The sequence below is a fragment of the Salmo salar genome, chromosome ssa09 (assembly GCF_905237065.1).
Source record: "Salmo salar chromosome ssa09, Ssal_v3.1, whole genome shotgun sequence".
NCBI classification, from domain to species: domain Eukaryota; kingdom Metazoa; phylum Chordata; class Actinopteri; order Salmoniformes; family Salmonidae; genus Salmo; species Salmo salar.
This window is the reverse complement of record NC_059450.1, coordinates 147,506,882-147,533,951: the sequence shown is the minus strand read 5'-3', so window position 1 is coordinate 147,533,951 and position 27,070 is coordinate 147,506,882. Positions and strand designations below refer to the sequence as shown.

The following is a 27,070-nucleotide window of genomic DNA, read 5'->3' as shown; positions in this document are numbered from 1 at the left end:
GACTAAGAGACTAGGGGAAGGGACTAGGGGAAGGGACTAAGAGACTAGGGGAAGGGGCTAAGAGACTAGGGGGAGGGACTAAGAGGAAGGGACTAAGAGACTAGGGGAAGGGACTAAGAGACTAGGGGGAGGGACTAAGAGACTAGGGGAAGGGACTAAGAGACTAGGGGGAGGGACTAAGAGGAAGGGACTAAGAGACTAGGGGAAGGGACTAAGAGACTAGGGGAAGGGACTAGGGGAAGGGACTAAGAGACTAGGGGAAGGGACTAGGGGAAGGGACTAAGAGACTAGGGGAAGGGACTAAGAGACTAGGGGAAGGGACTAGGGGAAGGGACTAAGGGACTAGGGGAAGGGACTAGGGGAAGGGACTAAGAGACTAGGGGAAGGGACTAGGGGAAGGGACTAAGAGACTAGGGGAAGGGGCTAAGAGACTAGGGGAGGGACTAAGAGGAAGGGACTAAGAGACTAGGGGAAGGGACTAAGAGACTAGGGGGAGGGACTAAGAGACTAGGGGAAGGGACTAAGAGACTAGGGGGAGGGACTAAGAGGAAGGGACTAAGAGACTAGGGGAAGGGACTAAGAGACTAGGGGGGGGACTAAGAGACTAGGGGAAGGGACTAAGAGACTAGGGGGAGGGACTAAGAGGAAGGGACTAAGAGACTAGGGGAAGGGACTAAGAGACTAGGGGAAGGGACTAAGAGACTAGGGGGAGGGACTAAGAGACTAGGGGAAGGGACTAGAGACTAGGGGGAGGGACTAAGAGACTAGGGGAAGGGACTAGGGGAAGGACTAGGGGAAGGGACTAAGAGACTAGGGGAAGGGACTAGAGGAAGGACTAGGGGAAGGGACTAGGGGGAGGGACTAAGAGACTAGGGGAAGGGACTAAGAGACTAGGGGAAGGGACTAAGAGACTAGGGGAAGGGACTAAGAGACTATGTGAAGGGACTAAGAGACTAGGGGGAGGGACTAAGAGACTAGGGGGAGGGACTAGAGGAAGGGACTAGGGGAAGGGACTAAGAGACTAGGGGAAGGGACTAAGAGACTAGGGGAAGGGACTAAGAGACTAGGGGGAGGGACTAGAGGAAGGGACTAGGGGAAGGGACTAAGAGACTAGGGGAAGGGACTAAGAGACTAGGGGAAGGGACTAAGAGACTAGGGGGAGGGACTAAGAGACTAGGGGAAGGGACTAAGAGACTAGGGGAAGGGACTAGGGGAAGGGACTAAGAGACTAGGGGGAGGGACTAGAGGAAGGACTAGGGGAAGGGACTAAGAGACTAGGGGAAGGGACTAAGAGACTAGGGGAAGGGACTAAGAGACTAGGGGAAGGGACTAAGAGACTAGGGGAAGGGACTAGGGGAAGGGACTGAGAGACTAGGGGGAGGGACTAGAGGAAGGACTAGGGGAAGGGACTAAGAGACTAGGGGGAGGGACTAAGAGACTAGGGGAAGGGACTAGGGGAAGGGACTAAGAGACTAGGGGAAGGGACTAGAGACTAGGGGGAGGGACTAAGAGACTAGGGGAACGGGACTAAGAGACTAGGGGAAGGGACTAAGAGACTAGGGGAAGGGACTAAGAGACTAGGGGAAGGGACTAGAGACTAGGGGGAGGGACTAAGAGACTAGGGGAACGGGACTAAGAGACTAGGGGAAGGGACTAAGAGACTAGGGGAAGGGACTAAGAGACTAGGGGAAGGGACTAAGAGACTAGGGGGAGGGACTAAGAGACTAGGGGAAGGGACTAAGAGACTAGGGGAAGGGACTAAGAGACTAGGGGAAGGGACTAGGGGAAGGGACTAAGAGACTAGGGGAAGGGACTAAGAGACTAGGGGGAGGGACTAAGAGACTAGGGGAAGGGACTAGAGGAAGGACTCAGAGACTAGGGGGAGGGACTAAGAGACTAGGGGAGGGACTAAGAGACTAGGGGAAGGGACTAAGAGACTAGGGGAAGGGACTAAGAGACTAGGGGAAGGGACTAAGAGACTAGGGGAAGGGACTAAGAGACTAGGGGGAGGGACTAAGAGACTAGGGGAAGGGACTAAGAGACTAGGGGAAGGGACTAAGAGACTAGGGGAAGGGACTAAGAGACTAGGGGAAGGGACTAAGAGACTAGGGGAAGGGACTAAGAGACTAGGGGAAGGGACTAAGAGACTAGGGGAAGGGACTAAGAGACTAGGGGAAGGGACTAAGAGACTAGGGGGAGGGACTAAGAGACTAGGGGAAGGGACTAGGAGACTAGGGGAAGGGACTAAGAGACTAGGGGAAGGGACTAAGAGACTAGGGGAAGGGACTAGAGGAAGGGACTAGGGGAAGGGACTAGGGGAAATGACTAGGGGAAGGGACTAGAGGAAGGGACTAGAGGAAGGGACTAGGGGAAGGGACTAGAGGAAGGGACTAGGGGAAGGGACTAGGAGAAATGACTAGAGGAAGGGACTAGGGGAAGGGACTAGGGGAAGGGACTAGAGGAAGGGACTAGGGGAAGGGACTAGGGGAAATGACTAGGGGAAGGGACTAGAGGAAGGGACTAGGGGAAGGGACTAGGGGAAATGACTAGGGGAAGGGACTAGAGGAAGGGACTAGGGGAAGGGACTAGGGGAAATGACTAGGGGAAGGGACTAGAGGAAGGGACTAGGGGAAGGGACTAGGGGAAATGACTAGGGGAAGGGACTAGGGGAAGGGACTAGGGGAAGGGACTTAGAGACTACGGTAAGGGACTATGGGAGGGGACTAGGAGACGGGACTAGGGGAGGGGACTAGGAGACAAGGGGACTAGGGAAGGGACTAGGGGACTAAGGAAGATGTGTGTGTGTGAGAGATTGGCTCACCCTCCCTGGCCTTGCGCTCCGTGATAGGCCGGGCCACGGAGGCGGTCTTGAAAAGGAAGCCATTGTGAGTGACGGGGTGCTGTGGTGAATAGTGTTGAGGCTCCATGACCCCAGTCACCTCCGACCGAGGCAGCTCTGCAGACACACAACAACACACTGTCAACATGCACACTCGTTACTACACACGAATACAACATGGAAATACCTGTGTTGAGGTTGTGTGAGAGGAACTCGGCCTGTAGTTTCTGGTGGTGTGCGAGTGCCAGGGAGAGGGGGGAGGGACAGTCAGCCTGGCCAGTAGAACAGTTCACATCAGCTCCACAGAACACCAGACATAAGGTCTCCAGCACATCACTGCACTGCACGTTTATACACAGGGCCTGGAGAGGGAGAGGGAGAGAGAGAGAGGGGGGGAAAGGAGGGAGAGAGAGAGAGGGGGAAAGGGGGGAGAGAGAGAGAGGGGGAGAGAGGTTAGGGGGCGATAACTATTTCAAATTCAGAAAATGTTCTGATCACTCTGTCAGTGTTGCCGAGGAGGAAGTAGCATCGCTGCCATGGAATGATGTGATGCTGAGTAAGAGCTTTTTGCTTGAAACAGCAGAAACCAGACTCTCATTGTAGCTGTCACAGCAGTATTAGACTGTCATTGTAGCTGTCACAGCAGTATTAGACTCATTGTAGCTGTCACAGCAGTATTAGACTGTCATTGTAGCTGTCACAGCAGTATTAGACTGTCATTGTAGCTGTCACAGCAGTATTAGACTCATTGTAGCTGTCACAGCAGTATTAGACTGTCATTGTAGCTGTCACAGCAGTATTAGACTGTCATTGTAGCTGTCACAGCAGTATTAGACTGTCATTGTAGCTGTCACAGCAGTATTAGACTCATTGTAGCTGTCACAGCAGTATTAGTGAACTTGTTTCTCAGTTAATAATTCAGGGTCTCAGACAGTTCTATAACATTATGACATCATAACCTACAACATTCCACAAGCCTACACATTTCACACCAACCCACAGTCCACCTGTTGTTGTTGGGCAAAGCAGTGGTGCAGCTGACTCACAGCTGTGGTTAGAACAATCCACTGTTTCTCAACTGAGACCAATGACTCACATCTCTGAGGACTTTAAGGTGAGGGGGATAGGGGGGTAAAATCCTCCAGGGACAGGGTAAGGGACAGGTTAACTGGGAATCATGGGAGGAAATGAAAACCAGTCAGGAAGAGAGGGTGACAGCTCCGTTGAGGGAAAGCTAGAGACCAGGAGAGATACAAAACAGGGAGGAGGGTGTTTTTACAGCTGAGCTCAACGCAGTCTTCCAGCTGGAGCACAACCCAACACAGTAACACACACCTTATTACAAGCACACACACAATGATGCTGCTGCACTCTTTCTGAACCAACAACCCACATTCTTTTGGTGTGATTGGGGGATGTCACATCTGTCTCTTCCCTTCTCTCCTTCCTCCCTCTCTACTCATTTCTCTCCCTTCTCCTACTCTCTCCTTCTCCTACTTTCTTCTTCTCCTACTCTCTCCTCCAATATCTTTTTGTTCTCCAGGACTTCCAGCCCTCACACATCATCAAACATGCACACAGACACAGGGAGGAATCAAAGACTTTTACACAACCCCTGGAGAGCTAGAGAGAAAGAAAGAAAGACAGAACGAGAGAGAGAAAGAGAGAGAATTATTTTTCTGAGGGTCGTGTGGCGTGCACTCTATACCCTGGATGTGTCTCTGGAGGGAAAGTGAAAAGAAAATATTAAAAAAATATGAAAGTCTTGTAATCAGAGAGTGACACACTGATCTCTTTCACCTGTCTTGTGCTTGTCTCCACCGCCCTCCAGGTGTCACTCATTCTCCCCTGTGCATTTATACCTGTGTTTTCAGTTTGGCTGTTGCCAGTTCGTCTTGTCTCATCAAGTCTACCAGCGATTTTTCCCGTGCTCCTGTTTCTCATTAGTTCCTGTTTTTTTTTTTAGCTCTCCTGGATTATCGACCTCTGCCTGCCCTGACCCTGAGCCTGCCTGCCGTTCTGTACCTTGTGACACTACCCTGGATTATTGACCTCTGTCTGCCCTTGACCTGTCGTTTGCTTGCCCCCTGTTTTGTGAATAAACATTTATTATTTCGAACTGTCTGCGTCTGGGTCGTATCCTGAGGTCTGATAGTACGAACTGGCCATGACTGACCCAGTAGACTCAGACCAGCTCCGCAATGCCGTCTCCTACCAAGGAGCCACCATTGGGAGACACGAGGAGTTACTTTGAGGTCTTATGGAAGGATTCCAGACCTTGGCAGGACGCCATGACCGTGCCTTGAATGAATTGGTGTGAGGCAGCCGGCTACGACAGTAACCTCCCAGCTCCTCAGTAAAACAGCTGTCAGCAGTGCGTCTCTCCAGGCCACCCTGACTTCTCGAGAACCCCGCTTACCTCCTCCAGAACGCGTCGCTGGAAGGTCAGGAACCTGTCGGGAGTTTCTCTTCCAGTGTTCCCTCATCTTCGAGCTGCCCAGTGTTCCCTCATCTTCGAGCTGCAGCCCTTGTCCTTCCCCTCGGACCGCTCGAAGATAGCGTATCTCATAACGCTAATGTCCGGGAGGGCTCTCGTCTGGGCTACAGCGGTGTGAGAACAATAATCTGCCGTATGTTTCAGTCTGGAGGAGTTCGTAGCTGAGGTATAAAAGGTTTTCGATTCTCCATTGTCTGGGAGAGAGGCTGCCCGGAAGTTACTCCAGCTCCGCCAAGACCCCCTCAGTGTGGCGGACTATGCGATTGATTTCCGCACGTTGGCTGCCAAGAGTGCCTGGAACCCGGAATCCCTGTTTGACACATTCCTACATTGTCATGACTTCCACCGAAGTCGGCTCCCCTCCTTGTTCGGGCGGCATTCGGCGGTCGACGTCACCGGCCTTCTAGCCATCGCCACTCCATTTTTCATTGTTTCATTTGTTTTGTCTTGTTCCCCGCACACCAGGTTTACATTCCCTAATCATACTGCATATATATATTCCTCTGTTCCCCCCATGTCTTTGTGTGGAATTGTTTTGTTTTGTGTTTGTTGTATCGCACCAGTCTGGTTTTTCACCCTGGGCATTGCCTGTACCCTATTTGGGGAATTATTGGTGAACCTTATTGTTATATTATTGACGGTATTTTGCGCTTGTCACTTTTGCCAGTTGGCTTGAGTTGTAGCTGTTTGCGCCCGTCTGTTTGTTGCTCTTGGCTAATAAAGTCGCCTGATCACCTATTCTCTGCTCTCCTGCACTTGACTCGAATGACCAGCAGCGAAAACCCTGACATACATGGATTATCGGAGGAGGTTAAGGACGAGCTCGCAGCCCGGAAGCTGCCTACGGATCTCGACTTGCTCATCGCCTTGACCATCCGAATCGATGGGCGGCTACGGGAACGTAGGAGGGAGAAGAGGTCTGCCGGCTCGCCTTTTCCGGAGCCGATGCAACTCGTCAGAGCTAGGCTGCCTCCAACCTAACGCTTATGCAGACTCAACAGCCAGAGTTGTCTGTATTGCGGAACTGCTAGTCATTATGTGTCTACCTGTCCATTAAAAAGGACCATGTTCATCAGTAGGTACGAGTACTCTGGTGGGCCATACGGATAATTTTTCTTCTCCCCTTACTCAGACCCCTCTCCATGCCATCCTGCTGTGGGGTGACTAGTCAAAATCTCTCCGGGCTCTCATTGACTCTGGGGCCGACGAGAGTTTCATGGACGCCACCCTGGTGTTTGAGCTGGGCATCCCCACTCAGCCCCTCTCCATTCCCATGGACGTTAGAGCACAGGATGGGCACTCTATAGGCAGGGTCACCCACAATACTACTTCTATCCACCTGTGTGTATCTGGGAACCACACTGAGTCTATAAAGTTTATGCTCATCAAGTCTCCTCAGGTTCCCATGGTATTTTCTTGGCTCCAGCGCCACAATCCCCTTATCAATAAGGCTACTGGTACTATCATGGGCTGGAGCCCGTTCTGCCGCGCCCATTGTCTGAAGTCGGAGCAGCCTGCCCCGGGACATCTTCCTGTGGGCTTGGAAGAAGCCTCAGACCTCTCCACCGTTCCCGTGGAGTACCAGTACCCCCAGGAGGTTTTCAGCAAGGCCTGGGCCACGTCGCTTCCTCCGCATTGACCCTATGACTGCCGGTCCGACCTTCTCCCGGGCACTACACCACCCCGGGGACAGCTGTATTCACTGTACCAGCAGGTCATCTTCTCTAAGTTGGACCTGCAGAACACCTACCACCTGGTATGGATACGGGAAGGTGACGAGTGAAAGACAGCCTTCAACACTGCTAGGAGATATTATGAATACCTGGTGACGCCATTCAGTCTGACCAATGCTCCTGCAGTGTTCCAGGCCCTGGTTAATGACGTTCTCCGCGGCATGTTGAACCGGTTCGTGTTCATCTATCTGGACGACATCCTCATTTTTTCGCTGCTCGGAATGTGCAGATGGATCCCAGAACGTTGAGAGCAGTGGTGGATTGGCCCCAACCCATGTCCAGAGTGCAGCTGCAACGTCTCTTAGGATTTGCCAATTTCTATTTCCGTTTTTTCTGGGGTTCTAGCACCCTGGCTTCCCCCCTGTCAGCACTCACCTCTCCCAAGGTCCCATTCACGTGGTCCCCAGCTGCTGACCGGGAGTTCCTGGACCTTAAGCACCTCTTCACCACAGGTCTCATATTGATCCAACCGGACCCATCCTGTCAGTTGGTGGTGGAGGTAGACGCGTCGGATGTCGGAGTGGGGGCCGTCCTGTCCCAGTTTTCTGCCCTGAACCTTAAGCTGCATCCCTGCGCGTTCTTCTCCCATCCTCTTAACGCCACGGAGAGGAATTATGATGTTGGGAATCGAGAACTACTCCCAGTGAAGATGACATTGGAGGAGTGGAGACACTGGTTAGAGGGAGCGGAACAGCCATTCATAGTGTGGATGGACCACAAGAATCTGGAATATCTCTGTACCGCCAAGCGTCTCAACTCCAGGCAAGCTCGATGGGCCGATGGGTGGCTCCGGCTAATTGGATGTTTGTCCCAGACACTGCCCACTCCCCGGTCCTGGAAAGGGCTCCTTCTTCCAGGCTTGCCTGCCGCCCTGGCTCCCGTCAGACCCTGGCCTTTGTGCGACAATGCTTTTTTTTGGTGGCCCACCATGGTCCATGACATCTCCGCGTTCATCGCCGCCTGCACTGTCTGTGCTCAAAACAAGCTCTGCAAGCTCTGGCTGGCCTCCTTCAACCTCTTCCTGTCCCTCACCGTCGCTGGTCACATATATCCCTGGACTTCATCACTGGTCTCTCTTTTCGTCTGATGGAAACACCACTATCCTCACAGTGGTGGACAGGTTTTCCAAAACCGCTCATTTCATTCCCCTCCCCAAGCTACCTTCTGCCAAGGAGACGGCCCAGCTCACGGCCCCTCATAGGGGTGGGAGTCCCAAGAGACCAAAGATGGCAGAACCGAGTGCTCGGGTTGAGATGTAGGGTTTGAACCACACAGACATGTCAATATTCAATACAGACATATGGAGAAACTCCTAAACCACTCACACACACAAACATATCCAAAACCATCCATACACACACACACAAATACCTCTCCGTCTCATAACACTGTCAGCCCACAGTCACACTGTCAAACTAATATTCTCAATGGTTGCTGTCTAATCACTGGGTTGGTTGATTAATTATCATGTGGAGGTTAGCTGTGAGGTAGACTGGCAGCCCTGTAAAAGCAGTGCTAGCCTGCACTGAGGGATGCTAGAAAAGCAGAAATTATTTAGCTTCACTATGTTATAAATATGTAGCATAGCAATCAAATTAGGATCCAAGTTTTTCCTGATCATGTCAGCGGATCAGGAAAAACTCCTGGCGCTAGCTATAAGATGCTAACATAGTTTAGCAATGATGTGCTATAAGATGCTAACATAGCTTAGCTGTGATGTGCTACAAGATGCTAACATTGTTTAGCAGTGATGTGTTATAGCATGCTAACATAGTTTATCTGGGATGTGTTATAAGATGCTAACATAGTTCAGCTGGGATGTGTTATAAGATGCTAACATTGTTTAGCTGTGATGTGCTATAAGATGCTAACATAGTTTAGCTGTGATGTGCTATAAGATGCTAGCATAGTTTAGCTGTGATGTGCTATAAGATGCTAGCATATTTTAGCTGTGATGTGTTATAAGATGCTAACATAGTTTAGCTGTGATTTGCAATAAGATGCTAACATAGTTTAGCTGTGATTTGCAATAAGATGCTAACATAGTTTAGCTGTGATGTGCCATGAGATTCTGGAATACAGGTAACTGCCAAAATAAAGAAAACACCAACATAAAGTGTCTTAACAGGGCGTTGGGTCACTACGAGCCGCCAGAACAGCTTCAATGCGCCTTGGCATAGATTCTACAAGTGTCTGGAACTCTATTGGAGGGATGCGACACCATTCTTCCACAAGAAATTAAATAATTTTGCGTTTTGTTGATGGCGGTGGAAATCTGTCTCAGGCGTCGCTCCAGAATCTCCCACAAGTGTTCAATTGTGTTGAGATCTGGTGACTGAGACACACACCCTTTAAACCCCCTATGCTCCTTTGAGACCCAAAGTCACAGATCTCTTGTAGTCAAAATAATGGGAAACTGGGCATTTTTAACACATGTTCTTAAGCATGATGGGATGTTAATTGCTTAAATTACCCTGTGTAAAAGCATCTGCTTTCAATATACTTAGTATCCCTCATTTACTCAAGTGTTTTCCTTTATTTTGGCAGTTCCCTGTAGTTTAGCCGTGATGTGTTATAAGATGCTATCAGCATAGATCAGCAGAGTGGGAGAGGGAGCTGACTCGTACAAGACTGTCCATTCAGAAAGGGGAGGCTGTGACCACACAAAGAACACATGGAGTCACACACAGACCCGGTAGTTACTGGACACAGACCAAAGTCTGGCTTTAGCACCACACACACACACACACACACACACACACACACACACACAAACTCCAACAAGTCTTCCTCCAGCTGAGCATAGAGGAAGTCCATTTCAATCATCCAACTCACATATTTACACACTTCAACACACTTACGCAAATTCAACTCTCAGAACCACACTCAAATACAACTCTCAGAACCACACTCAAATACAACTCTCAGAACCACACTCAAATACAACTCTCAGAACCACACTCAAATACAACTCTCAGAACCACACTCAAATACAACTCTCAGAACCACACTCAAATACAACTCTCAGAACCACACTCAAATACAACTCTCAGAACCACACTCAAATACAACTCTCAAACACATTCTTGCCCCTCTCACATTTTATACACACGACACACAAACACTTATCTAAAAGATACAAAAACAGGCCTTGTCCACAAACATACAGCGCCAACAAACAGAGCACCCAGTCATACATAGCTACTGCAGTGGTATACTCACCCATGAGCTGACAGTATAGTCCTCTTGAATGTCACCGGTGTATGTGTGTGTGCATGTGTGTGCATCTGTGTATGTGTGTACCAAACTGCATAGTTCCAAGTGAAGACAATGCAAGAGCCCTCCTCACAAACATACACCAACAGAAGAGAGGAGGGACAGAGAGAAACACTTCCCTCAGCTCCACTGACCAGACCCTCAGCTCCACTGACCAGACCCTCAGCTCCACTGACCAGACCCTCAGCTCCACTGACCAGACCCTCAGCTCCACTGACCAGACCCTCAGCTCCACTGACCAGACCCTCAGCTCCACTGACCAGACCCTCAGCTCCACTGACCAGACCCAAACAGTGAAACAGGGAGAAAAAGGGGGAGGGGAGTAGAAGAACTCTGGAGGGGCGGGGTTAGAGAACATTCCTGTAGAAAGACCATGATGACATCAGATGGAGGGGTGGAGTCAGCAGCATGAGCTCATACATGCTCGAGGTGGGCTGAGGCCCAGGAAGAACACAGAGAGAAACACAGTCCAGGCAACAGGGAATGGACCAGGAAGAACACAGAGAGAAACACAGTCCAGACAACAGGGAATGGACCAGGAAGAACACAGAGAGAAACACAGTCCAGGCAACAGGGAATGGACCAGGAAGAACGCAGAGAGAAACACAGTCCAGACAACAGGGAATGGACCAGGAAGAACGCAGAGAGAAACACAGTCCAGGCAACAGGGAATGGACCAGGGAGAACGGGAACAGACCAGAGAAAGAGAGGGGAGAAGGAGAACAAAGGATTCATTTAGTTCAACGCATGAAGAGAGAGTGTGTGTGTCCCTATGCCGTTGCATCCTGGTCCAACAATCAGAAGCAGAGAGAAAACGTCCTGTATTTTGAGTTTCTTTACATCTCTGTTGCACTTCCCACGCACACATGACTAACACACACACACAAACACTGGGCATGAACATCTGGTGAACTAAATCACTTAAGGAGGGAAATGGAATCACTCAAAGTCATGTGCTGAATGTGATTCTCTCTCACACACACACACACACACACACACACACACACACACACACACACACACACACACACACACACACACACACACACACACACACACACACACACACACACACACACACACACACACACACACACACAGAGCTGTGTGCAGTTGGCATTGCTTCTGGTAACTGGGTTAAGAGGCTATTGACTGACCCAGCTAAGAGCTGTAACACTGAGGCATTCACTACACAGAAACGCACACACTGAATGGAAGAGAAGAGTACTGGAGGGGTGTGGATACAGGAGGGGGATAGATACTGGAGGGGTGTGGATACAGGAGGGGATAGATACTGGAGGGGGGTGGATACAGGAGGGGATAGATACTGGAGGGGTGTGGATACAGGAGGGGATAGATACTGGAGGGGTGTGGATACAGGAGGGGGATAGATACTGGAGGGGTGTGGATACAGGAGGGGATAGATACTGGAGGGGTGTGGATACAGGAGGGGTGTGGATACAGGAGGGGCTAGATACTGGAGGGGTGTGGATACAGGAGGGGGATAGATACTGGAGGGGTGTGGATACTGGAGGGGATAGATACTGGAGGGGATAGATACTGGAGGGGTGTGGATACTGGAGGGGTGTGGATACTGGAGGGGTGTGGATACTGGAGGGGTGTGGATACCGGAGGGGTGTGGATACAGGAGGGCTGTGGATACAGGAGGGCTGTGGATACAGGAGGTGTGTGGATACAGGAGGGGTGTGGATACAGGAGGTGTGTGGATACAGGAGGGGTGTGGATACAGGAGGGGGATAGATACTGGAGGGGTGTGGATACAGGAGGGGCTAGATACTGGAGGGGTGTGGATACAGGAGGGGGATAGATACTGGAGGGGTGTGGATACAGGAGGGGGATAGATACTGGAGGGGTGTGGATACAGGAGGGGGATAGATACTGGAGGGGTGTGGATACAGGAGGGGATAGATACTGGAGGGGTGTGGATACAGGAGGGGCTAGATACTGGAGGGGTGTGGATACAGGAGGGGATAGATACTGGAGGGGTGTGGATACAGGAGGGGGATAGATACTGGAGGGGTGTGGATACAGGAGGGGGATAGATACTGGAGGGGTGTGGATACAGGAGGGGGATAGATACTGGAGGGGTGTGGATACAGGAGGGGATAGATACTGGAGGGGTGTGGATACAGGAGGGGCTAGATACTGGAGGGGTGTGGATACAGGAGGGGATAGATACTGGAGGGGTGTGGATACAGGAGGGGATAGATACTGGAGGGGTGTGGATACAGGAGGGGATAGATACTGGAGGGGTGTGGATACAGGAGGGGGATAGATACTGGAGGGGTGTGGATACAGGAGGGGCTAGATACTGGAGGGGTGTGGATACTGGAGGGGATAGATACTGGAGGGGTGTGGATACAGGAGGGGATAGATACTGGAGGGGTGTGGATACAGGAGGGGATAGATACTGGAGGGGTGTGGATACAGGAGGGGGATAGATACTGGAGGGGTGTGGATACAGGAGGGGGATAGATACTCGTGTTAAAAGGAACCACCAGCTTTCATATGTTCTCATGTTCTGAGCAAGGAACTTAAACGTTAGCTTTCTTACATGGCACATATTGCACTTTTACTTTCTTCTCCAACACTTTGTTTTTGCATTATTTAAACCAAATTGAACATGTTTCATTATTTATTTGAGGCTAAATTGATTTTATTGATGTATTATATTAAGTTAAAATAAGTGTTCATTCAGTATTGTTGTAATTGTCATTATTACAAATAAATAGGGGGAAAAATAATTGTCAGATTAATCGGTATCGGCCTGATTTGGCCCTCCAATAATCGGTATCGGCCTTTTCTGGTCCTCCAATAATCGGTATCGGCCTTTTCTGGTCCTCCAATAATCGGTATCGGCCTTTTCGGGTCCTCCAATAATCGGTATCGGCCTTTTCGGGTCCTCCAATAATCGGTATCGGCGTTGAAAAATCATAATCGGTCGACCTCTAATAGATACTGGAGGGGATAGATTAGATACTGGAGGGGTGTGGATACTGGAGGGGATAGATTAGATACTGGAGGGGTGTGGATACTGGAGGGGATAGATTAGATACTGGAGGGGGATAGATACTGGAGGGGGATAGATACTGGATGGGTGTGGATACTGGAGGGGGATAGATACTGGAGGGGGATAGATACTGGAGGGGGATAGATACTGGAGGGGGATAGATACTGGAAGGGTATGGGAGTGTATGGGATCGTTCTGGTTGTCATTTAGATGTGGTAGGGTTAAATGAAGGTTAGATTGGAGGTCAGATTAGGGTTATATAAAGGTTGTTCTTACGTTGTTAAGCTCTTCCTGGTTGCCGTAGAGAGGGTGGTATTTGCGGTATTTGCCCTGTCTATATTTGGAGCTGACGAATCGTCGGCGGTCTTCGCTGCAACTGGTCGGACTCAGCGCCTCGCTGGGAGGGACGTTCGCCGCCCAAAATCTGTTCAGACGCTCATTACCTAGCAACAGGAAGACCTGGGGGACAGGTGAGGGACAGGGCAGGGGTATTAGAGAGGGACACAGTAGTTAGCCAAAATACTGTTCTGTTTCAGCTGTTGTGGGCAGCCTAGCTGTTTGGAGAAGAGGTACTGTTCTGTTTCAGCTGTCATGGGCAGCCTAGCTGTTTGGAGAACGAGGTACTGTTCTGTTTCAGCTGTCGTGGGCAGTCTAGCTATTTGGAGAAGGAGGTACTGTTCTGTTTCAGCTGTCGTGGGCAGTCTAGCTGTTTGGAGAACGAAGTACTGCTCTGTTTCAGCTGTCGTGGGCAGCCTAGCTGTTTGGAGAACGAAGTACTGCTCTGTTTCAGCTGTCGTGGGCAGCCTAGCTGTTTGGAGAAGGAGGTACTGCTCTGTTTCTGCTGTCGTGGGCAGCCTAGCTGTTTGGAGAAGAGGTACTGCTCTGTTTCAGCTGTCGTGGGCAGCCTAGCTGTTTGGAGAAGGAGGTACTGCTCTGTTTCAGCTGTCGTGGGCAGCCTAGCTGTTTGGAGGAGGTACTGTTCTGTTTCAGCTGTCGTGGGCAGTCTAGCTGTTTGGAGAAGGAGGTACTGTTATGTTTCAGCTGTTGTGGGCAGCCTAGCTGTTTGCAGGAGGTACTGTTCTGTTTCAGCTGTCGTGGGCAGCCTAGCTGTTTGGAGGAGGAGGTACTGCTCTGTTTCAGCTGTCGTGGGAAGTCTAGCTGTTTGGAGAACGAGGTACTGTTCTGTTTCAGCTGTCGTGGGCAGCCTAGCTGTTTGGAGAAGGAGGTCCGTTTGGTACCCTTCAGTGCTATGCATACAGAGACCATTGAAATGTTTGGATCCTTTTTTGTTATTTGATTGGTGGATTAAAATAAAGTATTTAGTGTGTGTACCTGTATAAGCTCCTCTGTCCACACCCTCCTGTCCATCTTCAGACTGCGCACCTTAGAGATGCTGGGGCCCAAACCGCGGTGCTCTCCTACAACATGCACACAGACACACACACACACACACACACACACACACACACACACACACACACACACACAGACACACACAAAATACATAATTCTCGGACTGCTCCACTATAAAGTATTCTGTATATAACACAAATAGGTCCAACCAAGGTCAGTGGATCTTAAAGTTCTACAACTGGGTGATAGTATACACACTCACCTGCACAGCGTTTGCAGACCACCACACACAGGTTGATGGCAGCCCACTCAGGTTTGGCGGCGCCACAGTCGGCACAGCAACCATTGCTAGGTTCCGCCCAGATTTGATTAGCCACCTCACTATTGGACAGAGCCTCTCCAATCGCTTCACGCATCGCTTCTACCCACTGGTCCTTATGTTGTTCCGAATCCGCTAGAAAACTACACACACACACACACACACACACACACACACACACACACACACACACACACACACACACACACACACACACACACACACACACACACACACACACACACACACACACACACACACACACACACACACACACACACACACACACACACACACACACACAAATTATAGCACACACACACACACACACACACACACACACACACACACACACACACACACACACACACACACACACACACACACACACAGACACACAGACATTAGAATGAGACAGAATGAGACATACACACACACACAGACAGACAGTTGTGGCCTCTGAACAGCTTGACACAGACCCTCGTGGTTTAGTCCTTCCTCTTCTCTTCAGTCACACACATAACCAACCACACACACACACACACACACAGTCAAGCTGACTCCACTCTTTCTAACCTTGCTGTTTTGTATTTCTGAGTGTGTGTGGGTGTAAACCTGAAGATGCGGTAGGGTGTTGTCAGATCAAAGCTGCGGCGGTCAGTGTCTTTCACGTTTCCTACGTTCATATCGATGGACGTGATGCCGATGCCAAGGCGGTAGTCCTGGAAACAGAACACACACATCCCACAGCTGACATCACCCACTACAACAACATCTGAGCTGGGTTCAAATACATATTAAGTATTTGCTATTGAGGCTGCGTTTACACAAGCAGCCCAATTCTGATCTTTTTTTTTTTTCTCAATAATTGGTCTTTTGACCAATCACATCGGATCTTTTCACATCTGATGGATCAAAACACCAATTAAAGGAAAAAAATATCAGAATTGGGCTGCCTGTCTAACTGCGACCTTCGACACGTATTTTATGTGCATTTAAGTATTTTCTAAATAAATGTGGCCAAACCAGACACTTTTATTTTAAGTACTTGAAACTATTTTCAAATAACTTTCAATAAATGGGTCATTCCACCAATTCGGTGACTTTGGAGACTGATTTAATGATTTCTCCATATGGTCTATATTAAAAGGGACTTTATTTAATATAACAGGCTATTAAAATTCAATATTGGTGCACAATTTCTACTTCTAATATCAAGGGGATGCAAAAGGCTGTCACGACTTCCGCCGAGGTCGGCTCCTCTCCTTGTTCGGGCGGCGTTCGGCGGTCGACGTCACCGACCATCTAGCCATCGCCGATCCACTTTTCATTTTCCATTTGTTTTGTCTTGTCTTACATCACACCTGGTTCCAATTCCATCAATTACATGTTGTGTATTTAACCCTCTGTTCCCCCCCATGTCCGGAATTGTTTGTTGTCAGTGCCTGTGCACGTTATATTCTGGTGTGCGTCAGGTTATGTACCCATTTATTTTATTGTTCTGTATCCGGTGGGTTTTGATGATTAAACTGAGCCGTTGGAAACACAGTTTTGCTCTCCTGCGTCTGACTTCTCTGCCGCCAGTACGCACCCCTGACAAAGGCACACATTTCGTGGAATGACCCAAATAGCAAAACTATTGTCAAATACATTATTTCAAATACCCCTAGGACCAAACAGCCCTAGTGCCCTAGGACCAAACAGCCCTTGGACCAAACACCCCTAAGACCAAACAGCCCTAGGACCAAACAGCCCTAGTGCCCTAGGACCAAACAGGACCAAACAGCCCTAGGACCAAACAGCCCTTGGACCAAACAGCCCTAAGACCAAACAGCCCTAGGACCAAACAGCCCTTGGACCAAACACCCCTAGGACCAAACACCCCTAGGACCAAACACCCCTAGGACCAAACAGCCCTAGGACCAAACACCCCTAGGACCAAACAGCCCTAGGACCAAACACCCCTAGGACCAAACAGCCCTAGGACCAAACAGCCCTAGGACCAAACAGCCCTAGGACCAAACAGCCCTAGGACCAAACACCCCTAGGACCAAACACCCCTAGGACCAAACACCCCTAGGACCAAACAGCCCTAGGACCAAACAGCCCTAGGACCAAACACCCCTAGGACCAAACAGCCCTAGGACCAAACACCCCTAGGACCAAACAGCCCTAGGACCAAACAGCCCTAGTGCCCTAGGACCAAACAGCCCTAGGACCAAACAGCCCTTGGACCAAACAGCCCTAAGACCAAACAGCCCTAGGACCAAACAGCCCTTGGACCAAACACCCCTAGGACCAAACACCCCTAGGACCAAACACCCCTAGGACCAAACAGCCCTAGGACCAAACACCCCTAGGACCAAACACCCCTAGGACCAAACACCCCTAGGACCAAACAGCCCTAGGACCAAACAGCCCTAGGACCAAACAGCCCTAGGACCAAACAGCCCTAGGACCAAACACCCCTAGGACCAAACACCCCTAGGACCAAACACCCCTAGGACCAAACAGCCCTAGGACCAAACAGCCCTAGGACCAAACACCCCTAGGACCAAACAGCCCTAGGACCAAACACCCCTAGTGCCCTAGGACCAAACAGCCCTAGGACCAAACAGCCCTAAGACCAAACAGCCCTAGTGCCCTAGGACCAAACACCCCTAGGACCAAACACCCCTAGGACCAAACACCCCTAGGACCAAACACCCCTAGGACCAAACACCCCTAGGACCCAACACCCCTAGGACCCAACACCCCTAGGACCAAACAGCCCTAGGACCAAACACCCCTAGGACCAAACACCCCTAGGACCAAACACCCCTAGGACCAAACACCCCTAGGACCAAACAGCCCTAGGACCAAACACCCCTAGGACCAAACAGCCCTAGGACCAAACAGCCCTAGGACCCACCCCATACCCCCACAGCCTCACCTCCATGTTCTTGTAGAGGAAGACCTTGTCTCCGGAGACGACCGTGTAGAGTTTGGAGCGCAGGCCCCTCAGCTCCAGGTAGCCCTGCTGTTCAGGGGTCAGTGAGGAGGGTGGGACCGATGAAGTAATCTCCCTGCTGCCCTCCTGGCGCCCCCTAGTGAAGTTCTGCAGAACTGACACCCACTCATTCCTCTCAACTACACACACACAGAGGAAGAGTGATTTAGCACGCAGCAGTGTGATATGAACAGCTTGATGCTGATGTCTGCATTATGGGCAGATGAGTTGCTGTTTCTACAGTTCTCATTCTCATTGTTGCGGGGTTGATTCGGGCCGGGTGGGTTTCGGGCTTGCCGTGTTGTGTTAAGAATAAAATCAACTGTGAGTGTCTGTGCAGCTTTTAGCCTACTAAGGCTCTCTCTCAGCAGCAGCAGCTGCAGACACTAGCGGTGCCAGGATTCAAAAATTGGCTGGGCCAGAGACATTTGTTGCCATGATGAAAGTATTTTTCTGATGAGGGAAATGTTTCAAATTGCAATAAGAATAGGTTGGAGTGGCCTCTCGAGCTGCGCGGTCTAAGGCACTGCATCGCAGTGCTTAAGGCATCACTACTGACCTGGGTTCGATCCCGGGCTGTGTCGCAGCCGGCCGTGACCGGGAGACCAATGAGGCGGCGCACAATTGGCCCAGTGTCGTCCGGGTTAGAGGAGGGTTTGGCAGGCCGGGATGTCCTTGTCCCATCGTGCTCTAGCAACTCCTGTGGCGGGCCGGGCGCATGCAAGCTGACACGGTCGCCAGTTGTACGGTGTTTTCTCCGACACATTGGTGCGGCTGGCTTTCGGGTTAAGCGAGCAGTGTGTCAAGAAGCAGTGCGGCTTGGCAAGGTTGCGTTTCGGAGGACGCACGGCTCTCGACCTTCACCTCTCCTGAGTCCGTACGGGAGTTGCAGCGATGGGACAAGACTATAACTACCAATTTAACATGCGTTAAAAACACAGGGCTTTTAAACAGATTATTCAAATGGCTGTTTGACAGAAAATCTAGTTTATTTCTAGTTTATTTATTCAAGGTTCCCTTTGTTATTTCATTTAAAAATAAAACGCTTGATTGTATTTAAAATGCATGAATGACTCATATTCTGTGTAATTAGCCTACGTGAATCACTAATTGATTGATTATATCTAAGTTAGTTAAGACAGATAAAACAGGATGCGCTGTCACAGCTTCATGGTGGATATATTATATAAGTACTACATGATCCAAGAGAAAAATACACACTTTCTATTTAGGCTACGTTATAGCATGCTAAATGTTCATGTTCAGTGATAGATGAACACTTGATTTAGGCTACGTTATAGCATGCTAAATGTTCATGTTCAGTTATAGATGAACACTTGATTTAGGCTACATTATAGCATGCTAAATGTTTCTGATCGGTGATAGATGAACACTTGATTTAGGCTACGTTATAGCATGCTAAATGTTTATGTTCAGTGATATATGAGCTATACCACCACTTATTTGCCCTGCCAGAGATCAATTAACCAAATATACAGACGGAGATTCAGTGAAACAAAATCCCATTGATTGATGATCAGACACAGTCACAGGCTGCTACGCGAGTGAAGAGCATGATCCACGTGTTAATTAACTTCTTTGGGATAGGGGGCATTATTTTCACGGCCAGATAAAAAACGTACCCGATTTAATCTGGTTACTACGCCTGCCCAGAAACTAGAATATGCATATAATTAGTAGATGTGGATAGAAAACACTCTAAAGTTTCTAAAACTGTTTGAATGGTGTCTGTGAGTATAACAGAACTCATATGGCTGGCCAAAACCTGAGAAGATTCCATGCAGGAAGTGCCCTGTCTGACAATTTGTTGTCCTTCTGTTGCATCTCTATCGAAAATACAGCATCTCTGCTGTAACGTGACACTTTCTAAGGCTTCCATTGGCTCTCTAAAGCCACCGGAAAGTGGAATGGGGTGTCTGCTGTCTCTGGGCAAAGTATAGGAGCAGAGTTTGAAAGTGGTCAGCCTGGGGACAGTGAGACTGGAGATGCGCGGTCACGAGAACTCGCCATGTTTTTCTTTCTCTCTTTGAATGAATACAACGTTGCCCGGTTGGAATATTATCGCTATTTTACGAGAAAAATTTTAAACAGCGTTTGACATGCTTCTAAGTACGGTAATGGAATATTTAGAAATTTGTTGTCACGAAATGCGCTCGCGCAAATTCACCGGAAGTTTTCGGTGGGTATGCTAGTTCTGAACATCACATGCTAATGTAAAAAGCTGGTTTTTGATATAAATATGAACTTGATTGAACAAAACATGCATGTATTGTATAACATAATGTCCTAGGAGTGTCATCTGATGAAGATCATCAAAGGTTAGTGCTGCATTTAGCTGTGGTTTGGGTTTTTGTGACATATATGCTTGCTTTGAAAATGGCTGTGTGACTATTTTTGGCTGGGTACTCTCCTGACATAATCTAATGTTTTGCTTTCGCTGTAAAGCCTTTTTGAAATCGGACAATGTGGTTAGATTAACGAGAGTCTTATCTTTAAAATGGTGTAAAACAGTTGATTTTTTGAGAAAATTGAAATGTGGTATTTTAGTTGGTTTTGTATTTCGCGCCGTGCGATGCCATTGGCTGTTGGCTAGGGGTTCCGCAGGCGGAACGGGGTTCCGCTAGCGGAACGTCTGTCCTCAACAGGTTAAGCTACTGTACATAGCATGCTAGAAAAGTGTTCTGATCAGCTAATATATGAGCTAACTACAATAACTAGGATCATTAGCCCTCACCTCAACTTAGCTAACATTTCCCCAACCAACATGTTGTCAAATATCCGATTCAGTGAAAACAAAGAAAATTGGACCTTGATTGATTTATGAAGACACGCTTGTCTCAATCAAAAACGGTGCTGAAATTATCATCTAGTTGACCATTGCTTTAATTATTATAAGGGTTGATATGATTTTGGGAGTTTCAGTAAGCAACAATTTCATACATTCCAATATTTTCGTAATTGATCATAACTAAGGTGAGTTTTCCTCTCTCTGCGCTTTCCTAAGACCAGGGCTGCCACCCGCCTCTGCCCGCATTGTTCTCAACACCAGTTATACTGTTTTCTCAAAATCAGGTTTGGGCTAATTACATTTCTGTGCTATCGGATCGGGCTGTAATTTTCAGGCCAGGTGAGAACCCTAGCTGTTTCTACAAACACCACAGGGTTCTATAAAGACAGACGCAGTTACACTAGCACACAAGAAGAGAAGAGTGAGGGACCAAGTCCCTGTGTATTAAACCATGGCTCAAAACATGTTGCTGTGTTTACTTGGGGTCAAGGTTTCTGGGCTGACAACCAGAGAAGAACAACAAAGGATGTACACACACACACACACACACGCACACACACTCACAGTCGCTTTCGGCTCTGAAGAGAAAGGTCCGGTTGGTTGTGACCACCTCAAACTTCTGCTCCCCCACGTTGGTCACCCCCGTAATGGCAGCCGTTGGTATGATCCTCTTAGAGTACACCTCCTGCAACACAACACACCATGACTCATAGGACCGCTGTCACACACACACACACACACACACACACACACACACACACACACACACACACACACACACACACACACACACACACACACACACACACACACACACACACACACACACACACACACACACACACACACCATGACTCATACGACCACTGTCACGCACAACACACCATGACTCATACGACCGCTGTCTCACACACACACACACACAACACACACAACACACCATGACTCATACGACCGTTGTCACACACACACACACACACACACAACACACCATGACTCATACGACCGCTGTCACACACACACAGCACACCATGACTCATACGACCGCTGTCACACACACACACAACACACCATGACTCATACGACCGCTGTCACACACACACACACACACACACACACACACACACACACACACACACACACACCCATGACTCATACGACCGCTGTCACACACACACCATGACTCATATGACCGCTGTCACACACACACCATGACTCATATGACCGCTGTCACACACACACTATGATTCATACGACCGCTGTCATACACACACACACAACACACCATGACTCATATGACCGCTGTCACACACACACAACACACCATGACTCATACGATCGCTGTCACACACAACACACCATGACTCACACGACCGCTGTCACACACAACACACACACACACACACACACACAACACACCATGACTCATACGACTGCTGTCACACACACACACACACACACACACACACACACACACACACACACCAACACACCATGACTCATACGACCGCTGTCACACAACACAGACAATCAATAGAGAAACCACATCTCTGTGAAATACTAATGGCCTAGGTAATGTATAGACTAACAGGACAGTGTAGATGGCCAACTGAACTCCAACTGAACTCATAGTTACTGCACCTTGTCGTTGTCAAAGTATCTCAGGTAGTCAACATCCAGCTTCACCCATCTCCTCTGGTAGTACAGTGACCTGCACACACATACATATAGTTAGCGAGGTTGTATACTGGATGTGTGTGTGTGTGTGTGTGAGACGTACCCCTGCGGGGGGTTCTTATCCAGCCAGCCCATCTTTAGAACAGGGCATGGTTCAGGGGAGGGGCCATCTCTAGGGGGCGGGGCTAGGACCCTGCCTGTGACCGGCAGGTAGACACTCTCCTGGACCGTACTCAGACCATAGTCCTGCCATGAGCTCCGACTGAGAGAGGGAGAGAGAGAGAGAGGGAGAGAGAGAGAGAGAGAGAGAGAGAGAGAGAGAGAGAGCGAGAGAGAGAGAGTGAAAGAGAGTGAAAGTGAGAGAGAGAGAGAGAGAAAGAGTGAAAGTGAGAGAGAGATAATGAAAGAAAATTAAAAAAGACAGGAGAATGAGGGAAAGAGAGAGTTAGTGTTATTTCCTCTCTCTACAGGAACAATGATGTCACCAGAGGTCAGGGGTCAGGGGAGACTAACCGGTTGCTGATTGGCTCGTTGTCATCGTCCAATAGTTCATCGTCGCTGCAGAGAGAGCTGTACCGCCCCTTCCCCCACCCCGGCACGGGCAGGAACACATCCTATTGGACAACACAGCCGTCACTGACACACAGCAACACAATAACATTACAGGAGTCTAGACACATACTCAGAGTACACACACACACACACACACACACTTTCTTACCCTGTCTGCCATGTTCACAGACTGGGACTTGGGGTAAGCTTGGTCTGGATCCTCAGAGTCATCTGAACTGTCACCAAAATCTGACCCTGAGAGAGAGAGAGATTAAAAAAAACAGGTAACTTCTGAGCTACAGCCACAGGCCCTAATACAGTACTGTAGAGGACAGGTTTAATACAGTAGAGGACAGGTTTAATAGAGTACAGTAGAGGACAGGTTTAATACAGTAGAGGACAGGTTTAATAGAGTACAGTAGAGGACAGGTTTAATACAGTAGAGGACAGGTTTAATACAGTAGAGGACAGGTTTAATACAGTACAGTAGAGGACAGGTTTAATACAGTACAGTAGAGGACAGGTTTAATACAGTAGAGGACAGGTTTCATACAGTACAGTAGAGGACAGGTTTAATAGAGTACAGTAGAGGACAGGTTTAATACAGTAGAGGACAGGTTTAATACAGTACAGTAGAGGACAGGTTTAATACAGTACAGTAGAGGACAGGTTTAATACAGTACAGTAGAGGACAGGTTTAATACAGTACAGTAGAGGACAGGTTTAATACAGTAGAGGACAGGTTTAATACAGTACAGTAGAGGACAGGTTTAATACAGTAGAGGACAGGTTTAATACAGTAGAGGACAGGTTTAATACAGTAGAGGACCGGTTTAATACAGTAGAGGACCGGTTTAATACAGTAGAGGACCTGTTGTATTCAGCATTTCACGGTAAGGTCTACACCTGTTGTATTCAGCATTTCACGGTAAGGTCTACACCTGTTGTATTCAGCATTTCACGGTAAGGTCTACACCTGTTGTACTCAGCATTTCACGGTAAGGTTCACGGTTCTTTCACACACCCTTGACTGCAGTTCTCAATGTCCACAGCCTTTAAATGTTCTTCTATTTTTCTGTCTTATTGGATCATGTTGTCAGGCATGGTTTGTCTGACAGATGTTATTTCTATGTAAAATATTCTCTAACAAGTGATGTGTTTGTGCTCAATGGTGGATCTATTCACAATTATTTAAGAGATGTATTCGGTGCATGTGACAAATACAATTAGACTTGATTTGATTTTGTGCCATCAGGTGTTCTTTTATCTGTTTTTTAAACTGGTTTTAAATGCTAGCTTGAGTTACCTGGGTTACCAGAGAGCTCCATGTAGGCATGGCTCTATTTAATACTGTGTGTTTCCCAGCCTCTGTTCTGGACCTGGGGACTGTGAAGAGACCTCTGGTTGCATGTCTTGTGTTGTACTCACTGTGTGTTAACTGCTTGAACAGACAGTTCAGTACCTTCAACTCATCAATTCCTCGCACAAAGACCAATAGTGATGCAGTCAATCTCTCCTCAACTTTGAGCCAGGAGAGACTGACTGACAATTTCCCTCTGTGTACATCTAAGTGTTGCTTTGTTCTGGAACAACGACAACTTACCCATGTCCTTCTTTGCCGTACATAACGTCACAGCTGGGCAGTAGTCCAGTTGCGACCAAACTAGGGCCTGTAGCACCTGTCTGGTCGATTAAGGTGGCAAGAAGGCAGAGAAACGCCCTATCAAGGACAGAGCTCTTTCCATTTTAGCAACCATTGAGTCTATATGGTTTGACCATGAAAGCTTGCTATCTAGGGTTACACCCAGAAATGTAGTCTCCTCAACTTGCTCAATAGCCACATTATTAACTAATATATCTAAACGAGGTTTAGCGTTGAGCGAGTGACTTGTCACAAAATATTAGGTTTTTAGTTTGAGATATTCAACACAAGCCTATTGTTAGTTACCCATTCTAGAACTGACTGGAGCTCTATGTTAAACCTATTGTTAGTTACCCATTCTAGAACTGACTGGAGCTCTATGTTAAAGCTATTGTTACTTACCCATTCTAGAACTGACTGGAGCTCTATGTTAAACCTGTTGTTAGTTACCCATTCTAGAACTGACTGGAGCTCTATGTTAAAGCTATTGTTAGTTACCCATTCTAGAACTGACTGGAGCTCTATGTTAAACCTATTGTTAGTTACCCATTCTAGAACTGACTGGAGCTCTATGTTAAACCTATTGTTAGTTACCCATTCTAGAACTGACTGGAGCTCTATGTTAAAGCTATTGTTAGTTACCCATTCTAGAACTGACTGGAGCTCTATGTTAAAGCTATTGTTAGTTACCCATTCTAGAACTGACTGGAGCTCTATGTTAAACCTATTGTTAGTTACCCATTCTAGAACTGACTGGAGCTCTATGTTAAACCTATTGTTAGTTACCCATTCTAGAACTGACTGGAGCTCTATGTTAAAGCTATTGTTAGTTACCCATTCTAGAACTGACTGGAGCTCTATGTTAAAGCTATTGTTAGTTACCCATTCTAGAACTGACTGGAGCTCTATGTTAAAGCTATTGTTAGTTACCCATTCTAGAACTGACTGGAGCTCTATGTTAAAGCTATTGTTAGTTACCCATTCTAGAACTGACTGGAGCTCTATGTTAAAGCTATTGTTAGTTACCCATTCTAGAACTGACTGGAGCTCTATGTTAAAGCTATTGTTAGTTACCTATTCTAGAACTGACTGGAGCTCTATGTTAAAGCTATTGTTAGTTACCCCTTCTAGAACTGACTGGAGCTCTATGTTAAAGCTATTGTTAGTTACCCATTCTAGAACTGACTGGAGCTCTATGTTAAAGCTATTGTTAGTTACCCATTCTAGAACTGACTGGAGCTCTATGTTAAACCTATTGTTAGTTACCCATTCTAGAACTGACTGGAGCTCTATGTTAAAGCTATTGTTAGTTACCCATTCTAGAACTGACTGGAGCTCTATGTTAAACCTATTGTTAGTTACCCATTCTAGAACTGACTGGAGCTCTATGTTAAAGCTATTGTTAGTTACCCATTCTAGAACTGACTGGAGCTCTATGTTAACCCTGTTGCTAGTTACCTATTCTAGAACTGACTGGAGCTCTATGTTAAAGCTATTGTTAGTTACCCATTCTAGAACTGACTGGAGCTCTATGTTAACCCTGTTGCTAGTTACCTATTCTAGAACTGACTGGAGCTCTATGTTAACCCTGTTGCTAGTTACCCATTCTAGAACTGACTGGAGCTCTATGTTAAAGCTATTGTTAGTTACCCATTCTAGAAGGTTGTCAGTTATTTATTTGACTGTTGCAGCTGATGTGTATACTGTTGAGTCATCAGCGTGCATAGACACACAGGCTTTATTCAAGGTCAGTGGAAGGTCATTTGTAAAAACTAAAACAATAATGGTCCTAGCCAGCTGCCCTGCGGTACACCGTACTCAACTGAATTTGCATAAGAGAGGCTTCCATTAACAAAACCTTCTGTGTTCTATTAAATAGGTAACTCTCAATAAATAATAAGGCAGAGGGTGCAAATCCATAACACCTACGTTTTTTCAGCAATAGGTTATCAAAAGTTAAAACAGTGACATCCCAACATCAGCTGACCACTTTATTAACGACATAGCAATAGAAAAACATGTAGAAGAGAGGGGGAGGAGTTAGTATATTGTAGGGTTAAGGGTTAGGGATGAAGAGGGAGAGGAGTTAAGGGTTAAGGGTGAAGAGGTGGGTTAAATCAGGGAGAGGTGAGGTCAGGGAGTTAGGGGTGTGGTTAAGGATGGATGGGAGGGGTTTAGTATGCTCACTGATTTCAGGCGGTGGCTGGGGGACTCTTCTCATGGGCAGAGCAGGCTGCGTGTCGACTGGTGTGTTGTGTACTCTGGTCCGAGGTGGGGGGGGTGGAGTTCGCTCTGTGTGCGGCTCATCGACTGGAGCATCGCTGGAGAGAGGAACGACAGAGGAAGGGAGAGA

The 27,070-nt window shown here is 48.0% G+C and overlaps 1 protein-coding gene across 3 annotated transcripts in view; it reads right to left on the bottom strand.

The window, feature by feature from the left end:
• arap1 (ArfGAP with RhoGAP domain, ankyrin repeat and PH domain 1) overlaps positions 1-27,070 on the bottom strand; it is a 78,658-nt gene that overhangs the window by 39,335 nt on the left and 12,253 nt on the right. For all 3 annotated transcript variants that reach the window (XM_045724803.1, XM_045724804.1, XM_045724805.1), the window contains exons 2-14: positions 26,905-27,038; positions 23,245-23,330; positions 23,037-23,137; positions 22,627-22,785; positions 22,488-22,557; positions 21,411-21,531; positions 17,981-18,177; positions 15,664-15,770; positions 14,992-15,191; positions 14,709-14,794; positions 13,653-13,835; positions 3,027-3,201; positions 2,822-2,956 (exon numbers count right to left, since the gene is read on the bottom strand). In XM_045724803.1, the coding sequence (XP_045580759.1) occupies positions 2,822-2,956; positions 3,027-3,201; positions 13,653-13,835; positions 14,709-14,794; positions 14,992-15,191; positions 15,664-15,770; positions 17,981-18,177; positions 21,411-21,531; positions 22,488-22,557; positions 22,627-22,785; positions 23,037-23,137; positions 23,245-23,330; positions 26,905-27,038 (1,754 nt within the window). The remainder of the gene's footprint in view (positions 1-2,821; positions 2,957-3,026; positions 3,202-13,652; positions 13,836-14,708; positions 14,795-14,991; positions 15,192-15,663; positions 15,771-17,980; positions 18,178-21,410; positions 21,532-22,487; positions 22,558-22,626; positions 22,786-23,036; positions 23,138-23,244; positions 23,331-26,904; positions 27,039-27,070) is intronic.